The sequence below is a fragment of the Oncorhynchus kisutch genome, unplaced genomic scaffold (assembly GCF_002021735.2).
Source record: "Oncorhynchus kisutch isolate 150728-3 unplaced genomic scaffold, Okis_V2 scaffold235, whole genome shotgun sequence".
In the NCBI taxonomy this organism is placed as follows: domain Eukaryota; kingdom Metazoa; phylum Chordata; class Actinopteri; order Salmoniformes; family Salmonidae; genus Oncorhynchus; species Oncorhynchus kisutch.
Window position 1 is genome coordinate 1 of NW_022262182.1, and position 10,754 is coordinate 10,754.

General features: G+C 46.3%; 1 protein-coding gene across 1 annotated transcript; it reads right to left on the reverse strand.

Moving 5' to 3' along the window:
* Positions 1-210: 210 nt before the first annotated feature.
* On the reverse strand, positions 211-8,260 carry yars1 (tyrosyl-tRNA synthetase 1; the record flags this gene model as incomplete). The annotated part of the gene is given in 13 exon segments (XM_031815684.1): positions 211-404; positions 722-819; positions 1,724-1,859; positions 1,932-2,017; positions 2,333-2,468; positions 2,724-2,786; positions 2,788-2,817; positions 3,723-3,803; positions 5,734-5,863; positions 6,227-6,402; positions 6,760-6,906; positions 7,464-7,532; positions 8,129-8,260. Coding segments are annotated over 12 exon segments (1,334 nt in total), but the record flags the coding sequence as incomplete, so codon positions are not given.
* Positions 8,261-10,754: the final 2,494 nt, after the last annotated feature.

Consider the following 10,754-nt stretch of genomic DNA (forward strand, 5'->3'; position numbering starts at 1 on the left):
AGAGAGAGAGAGAGAGAGGAACAGAGAGAGAGAGAGAGAGGAACAGAGAGAGAGAGAGAGAGGAACAGAGAGAGAGAGAGGAACAGAGAGAGAGAAGAGAGAGAGAAAGAGGAACAGAGAGAGAGAGAGAGAGAAAGAAAGAGGAACAGAGAGAGAGAAAGAGGAACAGAGAGAGAGAGAGAGAGAGGAGAAAAGGAAGGAAAGACTCACATGGAGGCACAGAGCAGCATGGCTTGGGACTCCACCCCCCTCATCTTCTGGGGCTTCAGGTTGCATAGCAACACCACCAGTCTGTCCTGCAAGGCCTCCTGGGAAACGTAGGCCACCAGGCCGCTCACCACCGTCCTTGGCTCCGCCTCTCCGACGTCTATTTTCTCCAGGTACAGCGAATCAGCATCCGGATGCTGAGGGAGGCGAGGACAGGCAGAGAGAAAGACCAATCAGTGAAGAGAAGGAAAGGAAATTAGAGATGATTTGCTGAACCCCAAATCCCCCGTGCCTATTCTGATGAAAGATCGGATTTAAAATCAGTAATTTCTCCTCGTCTTGCTCTCTGATAGGCTGGGGGGGGATTTCCACCATTTGGAATTCAGCATTTCTCTCAAAAAAAGGGTCTTCCAAGTTTAAATAAGGATAAATAAACGAATGAATTAATGAATAAACTAATGAGTGAGTGAATGAATGAATAAACTAATGAGTGAGTGAGTGAGTGAATGAGTACCTTCTCCACACTGATGACCTTGCCCACCCTGATGTCCAGTCTGGAGGGAACCAGCTCATCCTCTTCTGCTACTTTAGGGTTCCCCTTCCCTGCTCCCTCTGACAGGGGGACACAGAGACACACAGGGTCAAGGGTCAGGAGGAACAGTCTCCTATAGGTCTACTTTAGGGGTCCCCTTCCCTGCTCCCTCTGACAGGGGGACACAGACACACACAGGGTCAAGGGTCAGGAGGAACAGTCTCCTATAAGTCTACTTTAGGGGTCCCCTTCCCTGCTCCCTCTGACAGGGGGACACAGACACACACAGGGTCAAGGGTCAGGAGGAACAGTCTCCTATAGGTCTACTTTAGGGGTCCCCTTCCCTGCTCCCTCTGACAGGGGGACACAGACACACACAGGGTCAAGGGTCAGGAGGAACAGTCTCCTATAGGTCTACTTTAGGGTTCCCCTTCCCTGCTCCCTCTGACAGGGGGACACAGAGACACACAGGGTCAAGGGTCAGGAGGAACAGTCTCCTATAGGTCTACTTTAGGGGTCCCCTTCCCTGCTCCCTCTGACAGGGGGACACAGAGACACACAGGGTCAAGGGTCAGGAGGAACAGTCTCCTATAGGTCTACTTTAGGGGTCCCCTTCCCTGCTCCCTCTGACAGGGGGACACAGACACACACAGGGTCAAGGGTCAGGAGGAACAGTCTCCTATAGGTCTACTTTAGGGTTCCCCTTCCCTGCTCCCTCTGACAGGGGGACACAGGGTCAAGGGTCAGGAGGAACAGTCTCCTATAGGTCTACTTTAGGGTTCCCCTTCCCTGCTCCCTCTGACAGGGGGACACAGGGTCAAGGGTCAGGAGGAACAGTCTCCTATATGTCTACTTTAGGGTTCCCCTTCCCTGCTCCCTCTGACAGGGGGACAGAGGGTCAGGAGGAACAGTCTCCTATATGTCTACTTTAGGAAGCCTTGAGGTATATGACGGTGAGAGTTGGTAACAGTAGGTTCTACTAACTGTTCTTTGACGGGTCTGGATAGGCCGTGTTGGAGAGTTTACGAAGCTCTGGAGACTCAAACTTCTTCCTGATTGGGTCGAGCAGCTTGTTAAGGGCCAACTCCACGCCCGCCTTCAGGTCACCAGGATGGATCAGCTAGACGGCAGAGGTTAGAGGTCAAACCAATGCATGATGGGCCAACAACAGTGGTCATACAACATATATTACCTCTTCGCCAAATTCTTTCTCCACTTCCTCAAAGTCTGTGTAGGTTTTGTCTCCTCCGAACTTGGGGTCTCTTTTGATGGAGAACTCTGAAAGAGATGCAACACAGACATGCTGACTCTAGCTGGTGCCTGGAACAGGAAGACTGTTGAGGGAGGAGGAGGACAGAACAGGAGGACAGAACAGGAGAGATAAGGACGAGGACAGAACAGGAGAGAGGAGGAAGAGAACAGAACAGGACAGAACAGGAGAGACGAGGACAGAACAGGAGAGACGAGGACAGAACAGGAGAGACGAGGACAGAACAGGAGAGACGAGGACAGAACAGGAGAGACGAGGACAGAACAGGAGAGACGAGGAAGGGGACAGAACAGGAGAGAGGAGGAAGCAGGGGGATTACTCACCTCCTACAAGTGGGAAGAGGACATGTTTAACAAATGAGAGGACTCCGTTGTTCTCAATGTTGCCCGGCTCACAGAAAGCCTTCTTCAGCTTCTTCTTCACATCTTCCTTCCTGTCCAGGAGGTCAATCTTAGACTCCTACAAAAGGTCAACAGGAAACACACAGGGCCATGTTCATTATGAACCAACAGGAAGAAAACGAACAAACGGGGAAAGCCCCAGCTGAACTTGTCCAATAAGAAATGTTCATTTTCTGTTGCAAAATGCTTTGCTCCTGTTTGTGGTAATAAATACAACCCACAGGCTGTGTTAGTTTTGGATTGGTTGAAACAATATATTACCTCCAAAAGAAGAGGAGATGAATTATAAACATTAAAGGATTGGGACACTCACCTCCTCTGAAGAACTCATCTTAGCTCCAGTCAGTCCTGGTACCATGGGGTTCATCAGATGGGGACCGCTTAGCATAGCCCAGGGAGGGCAGGTACTGGAGGGAAGGAAGAGACGGAGAGACAGAGGGAAGGAAGAGACGGAGAGACAGAGGGAAGGAAGAGACGGACAGACAGAGGGAAGGAAGAGACGGAGAGAGAGACAGACAGAGGGAAGGAAGAGACGGAGAGAGAGACAGACAGAGGGAAGGAAGAGACGGAGAGAGAGACAGACAGAGGGAAGGAAGAGACGGAGAGAGAGACAGACAGAGGGAAGGAAGAGACGGAGAGAGAGACAGACAGAGGGAAGGAAGAGACGGAGAGAGAGACAGACAGAGGGAAGGAAGAGACGGAGAGAGAGAGACAGACAGAGGGAAGGAAGAGACGGAGGGAGAGAGACAGACAGAGGGAAGGAAGAGACGGAGGGAGAGAGACAGACAGAGGGAAGGAAGAGACGGAGGGAGAGAGACAGACAGAGGGAAGGAAGAGATGGAGGGAGAGAGACAGACAGAGGGAAGGAAGAGATGGAGGGAGAGAGACAGACAGAGGGAAGGAAGAGATGGAGGGAGAGAGAGAGACAGATCGAGGGAAGGAAGGGATGGAGGGAGAGAGAGAGACAGATCGAGGGAAGGAAGGGATGGAGGGAGAGAGAGAGACAGATCGAGGGAAGGAAGAGAGAGGGAGAGAGAAAGATCGAGGGAAGGAAGAGATGGAGGGAGAGAGACAAAAAGAGAGACAGATCGAGGGAAGGAAGGGATGGAGGGAGAGAGAGAGACAGATCGAGGGAAGGAAGAGAGAGGGAGAGAGAAAGATCGAGGGAAGGAGGGAGGTATTTTCAGAATTCATACATTATGCAAAACTTATTTCCCAGTTGACCAATGAATTAAGTGAATGTAAAAAACAGCTCTCTCAACAAGAGGACAAGTGCTGACAGTTGATGAACAGGTCAGAAGGTTCAGGGTACCTTCTCAGCCAGGGTGAAGATCTTCCTCTGATCGACTCCTCCAAACTGGGCATCAACTTTCAGATACTCCTCATCCAGAGCCTAAAAGACAGACGGGGAAATGGGTTACAAACCTGTTATAACCATGTTATTACCTGTAGTCCAGGGTAGAGAAGACCACTGAGGGTGCTATAACCATGTTATTACCTGTTGTCCAGGGTAGAGCAGACCACTGAGGGTGTTATAACCATGTTATTACCTGCAGTCCAGGGTAGAGCAGACCACTGAGGGTGTTACAACCATGTTATTACCTGCAGTCCAGGGTAGAGCAGACCACTGAGGGTGTTATAACCATGTTATTACCTGCAGTCCAGGGTAGAGCAGACCACTGAGGGTGTTATAACCATGTTATTACCTGTAGTCCAGGGTAGAGAAGACCACTGAGGGTGTTATAACCATGTTATTACCTGTAGTCCAGGGTAGAGAAGACCACTGAGGGTGTTATAACCATGTTATTACCTGTAGTCCAGGGTAGAGCAGACCACTGAGGGTGTTACAACCATGTTATTACCTGCAGTCCAGGGTAGAGCAGACCACTGAGGGTGTTATAACCATGTTATTACCTGTAGTCCAGGGTAGAGCAGACCACTGAGGGTGCTATAACCATGTTATTACCTGCAGTCCAGGGTAGAGCAGACCACTGAGTAGAGGGTGGTATAACCATGTTATTACCTGCAGTCCAGGGTAGAGCAGACCACTGAGGGTGGTATAACCATGTTATTACCTGCTGTCCAGGGTAGAGCAGACCACTGAGGGTGTTATAACCATGTTATTACCTGCAGTCCAGGGTAGAGCAGACCACTGAGGGTGTTATAACCATGTTATTACCTGTAGTCCAGGGTAGAGCAGACCACTGAGGGTGTTATAACCATGTTATTACCTGTAGTCCAGGGTAGAGCAGACCACTGAGGGTGTTATAACCATGTTATTACCTGTAGTCCAGGGTAGGACAGACCACTGAGGGTGCTATAACCATGTTATTACCTGTAGTCCAGGGTAGAGCAGACCACTGAGGGTGTTATAACCATGTTATTACCTGTAGTCCAGGGTAGAGCAGACCACTGAGGGTGTTATAACCATGTTATTACCTGTAGTCCAGGGTAGAGCAGACCACTGAGGGTGTTATAACCATGTTATTACCTGTAGTCCAGGGTAGAGCAGACCACTGAGGGTGTTATAACCATGTTATTACCTGTAGTCCAGGGTAGGACAGACCACTGAGGGTGCTATAACCATGTTATTACCTGTAGTCCAGGGTAGAGCAGACCACTGAGGGTGTTATAACCATGTTATTACCTGCAGTCCAGGGTAGAGCAGACCACTGAGGGTGTTATAACCATGTTATTACCTGCAGTCCAGGGTAGAGCAGACCACTGAGGGTGTTATAACCATGTTATTACCTGCAGTCCAGGGTAGAGCAGACCACTGAGGGTGTTATAACCATGTTATTACCTGCAGTCCAGGGTAGAGCAGACCACTGAGGGTGTTATAACCATGTTATTACCTGCAGTCCAGGGTAGAGCAGACCACTGAGGGTGTTATAACCATGTTATTACCTGTAGAGCAGACCACTGAGGGTGTTATAACCATGTTATTACCTGTAGAGCAGACCACTGAGGGTGTTATAACCATGTTATTACCTGTTGTCCAGGGTAGAGCAGACCACTGAGGGTGTTATTACCATGTTATTACCTGCAGTCCAGGGTAGAGCAGACCACTGAGGGTGTTATAACCATGTTATTACCTGCAGTCCAGGGTAGAGCAGACCACTGAGTAGAGGGTGGTATAACCATGTTATTACCTGTAGTCCAGGGTAGAGCAGACCACTGAGTAGAGGGTGGTATAACCATGTTATTACCTGTAGTCCAGGGTAGAGCAGACCACTGAGTAGAGGGTGGTATAACCATGTTATTACCTGTAGTCCAGGGTAGAGCAGACCACTGAGTAGAGGGTGGTATAACCATGTTATTACCTGTAGTCCAGGGTAGAGCAGACCACTGAGTAGAGGGTGGTCCACCTGTTTAACCACCTCGGCTCCAGCCTTCTTAGCATCATGTTCCGTTACCATGGACGACAGACGATACACGTCCAGAGTGTACTCTCTAAGGGAGAGAGACAGGCAGAGGGCATACGTAGGTACATCAAACGAGCAACGACTTTGACATCTAAACACTATGGACTGGTTTCCCCTGACAAAGATTTGAGTCTAGTCCTGAACTAAAATGCAAAAAAATAATATATATATGTAACCATGACGACCACCATACAATTACAAAATATCACAAGACAGTGGAAATAGATGTTTGCGTAATGGTCTTGTGAATGAATCAGTCCTTCTCTCCATATTCTTCAAAGTGCGTTGAAGGCGATGAGAACAGCTTCTATAAAACCAGAGCAGCGACATCTTGTGTTCTTCTTCTTCTTCTCTTTCCCAGAAAGAGAAACTACTGAGCCTGACCACTAACCTGCTGAGTTGGAAGTCTGTCCCTTTGATGAACTTAAGTTTGTCCAACGGCACCCCGATACTCTCCAGCATGGCCTTGATCACCTGTTCGTAGTACTGGACCCTCAGCTCCAGCAGCTCCCAGGGAGCCTTCATGTTGTCCAGGAACGCGTGCAGGTCTGCAAACAGGATGGTCACCTGGGGAGGGGGTCGGCAGGAGAGTTAGACAGACACACACAGATCTACAAACAGGATGGTCACCTGGGGAGGGGGTCGGCGGGAGAGTTAGACAGACACACACAGATCTACAAATAGCTAATGCAAACTAGCTCCAGCTAACACTAACTAGCTAATGCAACATAGAAAAATAGAATCACTTTGTTTAATTTGTATAATTTTTTTTTTACAAATCGATACTTGGGAGTCAAAGTATCAATATAATATCGTCCAAAATTATAGTGCAATAAGAATAAGAAACTAGCGATTCCCCCCCCCCATCACTACAAAATAGGCTGGACAATAGTGAAGGGAATCAAACACACACGCAGATCTCACCTCACACCCTGCCTTGAGGAAGTCCGCAATCTTGGACATGGGGACGAAGTAGGCAACATGGGGTTTTCCTGTGGTGGCAGTTCCCCAGTACACCTTTAGTTCCCTCTCTGACAGGACCTGCTTTATCTTCTCTTCTCCAAGCACCTCCTGAAATAACACACAACATCAACCATTAGAGAGAGAAAGAAAGAAAGAAAGAAAGAAAGAAAGAAAGAAAGAAAGAAAGAAAGAAAGAAAGAAAGAAAGAAAGAGAAAGAGAGAGAAAGAGAGAAAGAGAGAGAAAGAGAGAGAAAGAGAGAGAAAGAAAGAGAGAGAAAGAGAGAGAGAGAGAGAGAGAGAACGAAAGAGAAAGAATTCCCACATCTACTGGGTGAAATTCCACAGCTGTGACATCACAGCAGCAAGCAGAAAAGGACAACCAGTGAAGAACAAACACCATTGTAAATACAACCCATATTTATTTTCCCTTGTGTACTTTAACCTTTTGGACATTGTTAAAACACTGTATATATATATATAAGACATTTGTAATGTCTTTATTGTTTTGAAACTTCTGTATGTGTAATGTTTACTGTTAATTGTTATTGTTTATTTCACTTTTGTATATTATCTACCTCACTTGCTTTGGCAATGTTAACACGTTTCCCATGCCAATAAAGCCCCTTGAATTGAAATTGAATTGAGACAGACAGAGAGACGCTAACCTGAAGGTTCCTAGTGATGAGGTGAAGCTTCTCATCTGGGCTCAGCTGTTCTCCCATGGTGCCTCGCTCCTACACGGAGAGGAGAGAGAAGAACAGGAGGTGGTTGGCACAGTCACTGAGTATATCAGTGTACATCCAAAATGGCGCTCCATTCCCTATATAGTTTCACTCCTTTTGACCATGGCCCATAGGGAATATGGTGATGTTTGGGACGCAAACCTGTGACTGCTTATGAGCTATCTAACGTTAGCTAGACGACACATTTTTTTTGACAGGTTGATAGCTGACTTAGCTATCAAGTTAGCAAAGTAAACAGTCATTTTGCAGGCATCTATCGTCTTTATCTAGCTAGCTAGATAAGTATATTTTTAGAGTAGTTTTGTATCAAGCAGAATTCAGTCACTGGTAGTGCTCGCCTGGCTAAATAGCTAGTTAGTTAGCAACTTCAGTTAGTGATGCCAGTGACAACTGAGCTGGCTATTACTGACACGTTGAGAGTGACTGAACCATCCATGCTAAGCGCTAACTTAGCATTTGGCTAATCATTTGTACCGAACTGGTTGTCTAAAACACAATACTTGAGTTGTTGACACTTTGAAATCATATATAAACCGTCGTCTGGAGAAAAAAAAAGCATACTAGCTATAGACAATTCAATGTTTTACCTTAGAGTTAATGTCTTAACACTTGAGGTCGATGTGGAACCTGTCAATGTGTTGCATCAGCGGCGAGTGGATATCTGGGATCGACTCCACCAGACAGCAAAGGAGAGCAATCGATTTCAGAGACATAGATCGACGCGTCAGCGCTTTTCCATCGCCACCAGGTGGCGTGTAAAATGGTGCATTGGGTGCGTAAACAGAGCTCTGTTATATGGAGCTCGTAGGTCTTCTTAATCAATAACCTGTCCTGATTGATCTCCTCTACTCTAAAAACACAAGTCATACGGAGGATGTCAGCTAATACCACCGTTACCACAGATAGAAGGAGACAGGTGTTTCACTGGACCTATAAAGGTGTATTCATGCTTCCCAGCCGAAACAGTTCCTTAAGAGTTTGTGCATATATTATGGTGACATCTTGTGATGTTTTTGTTCGTTTTGGACTTTGGTCGTGATTGGGAGTCCCATAGGGTGCCGCACAATTGGCCCAGCATCGTCCGGGTGTGGCAGTCATTGTAAATAGGAATTTGTTCTTAATTGACTTGCCTAGGTATATAAAGGTTACACGTAGCTCATACATGACTCTGCCCCGCCCCCTTGCTATTTTTGCCCTCTATGACTAATTTGTTCCCATTCTGGCCACACCCCTCTCCAGAGGTAGGACCAAGTCATCGTTTAACAAGTCACAAGTAAGTCTCAAGTCTTAGCACTCAAGTCCCAAGTCAAGACAGGCAGGTCTGAGTCAAGTCTCAAGTCAAGATCGTCAAGTATCAAGTCAAGTCTCAAGTCCTAACTTTTGAGTTTCGAGTCCTAAACAAGTCCAAATGTGCTCTTCACCAAATGTAATAACATTTCGTATTTTAAACAAGAGTACAAATATATTACATTCACGCAAATCATGAATGCTTTAAAAAATCTCTAGATATTTATTACCTTCCAAATAAACATATGTCCATGGAAATACATGGGTAGCCATGAGAAAGGGGGCGCAATCGGGCGATGTAGGCTTGTACACAATCGCCCAACATTAACACACACACCCTCTCTCTCTCTGGGGTTACAGTAGGCTAACGTATGTCAATGGTTTCAGGAACAGCAGTAACATTAGGCACGATTTAGGCTACCAACTAACTGCCCAGCCATTTGTAGCTCAATCTTGGGTGCAATGATCACGTTCCCACACTGACTGACTGTGTCACGTTCTGACCTTTATTTCCTTTGTTTTGTATTTATTTAGTATGGTCAGGGCGTGAGTTGGGGTGGGCAGTCTATGTTTGTTTTTCTATGATTTGGGTATTTCTATGTTTCGGCCTAGTATGGTTCTCAATCAGAGGCAGGTGTCATCAGTTGTCTCTGATAGAGAGTCATACTTAGGTAGCCTGGGTTTCACTGTTTGTTTGTGGGTGATAGTCTATGTTGATTGCTTGTGTATTCACAGTTCTCATTTAGCTTCACGGTTGTTATTTCGTTTATTGTTTTTGTATAGTGTTTCAGTGTTCAGTGTTTTCTTTATTAAATTTCATCATGAACACATACCACGCCGCATTTTGGTCCTCCGATCCTTCTCGCCAGGAGGACGCCCGTGACAGACTGTGTTGAGGCTCAGTGATTTATGGTTACGTTAGCCTAAATGCTACACCAGTAAAGTAATACCATATATAGCTGTCGGCTCTATTAGCCACGACTTACTGTTCTTTAAATGTGGAACAAAGTTGGAAGTTGTTGCGCCTCCGTCTGTCATTTTCTTCCGCATGTTTTGCAAGTTGCAAACCGTTTTTTTGTCCATACAGCGTCAAAATAATATTTTTGGGTATCATCTTTCCAAGGGCTCCATCTGAATTCACCCGCCGACGTAACCACACCCCTCCCTTACCCTGCCCCTGTCCCTACTCTGACCAATCCCCTCCCTTGCCCTGCCCCTGTCTCTACTCTGACCACTCCCCTCCCTTGACCTGGGCCTGTCTCTACACTGACCACACCCCTCCCTTGACCTGCCCCTGGCCCTACTCTGACCACACCCCTCCCTTGACCTTCCCCTAGATCTAGCTGGTCTGTCATAATACAATAGAGACAGTAGATCTAGCTCGGCTGTCATAGCATAATAGAGACAGTAGATCTAGCTGATCTGTCATAATATAACAAGACAATAGATCTAGCTGGTCTGTCATAATATAATAGAGACAGTAGATCTAGCTGGTCTGTCATAATACAATAGAGACAGTAGATCTAGCTGGTCTGTCATAATAAAATAGAGACAGTAGATCTATCTCGTCTGTCATAGTATAATAGAGACAGTAGATCTAGCTGGTCTGTCATATTATAATAGAGACAGTATATCTAGCTCGTCTGTCATATTATAATAGAGACAGTAGATCATGCTGGTCTGTCTAATACAATAGAGACGTTATCTAGCGTCTCGTCATATATCATAGCATAAGTAGATCTAGCTGGTAAAGTATCTCTAGCTGGTCTGTCATATTATAATAGAGACAGTAGATCTAGCTGGTCTGTCATAATATAATAGAGACAGTAGATCTAGCTGGTCTGTCATAATATATAGAGACAGTAGATCTAGCTGGTCTGTCATAATATAATAGAGACAGTAGATCTAGCTGGTCTGTCATAATAT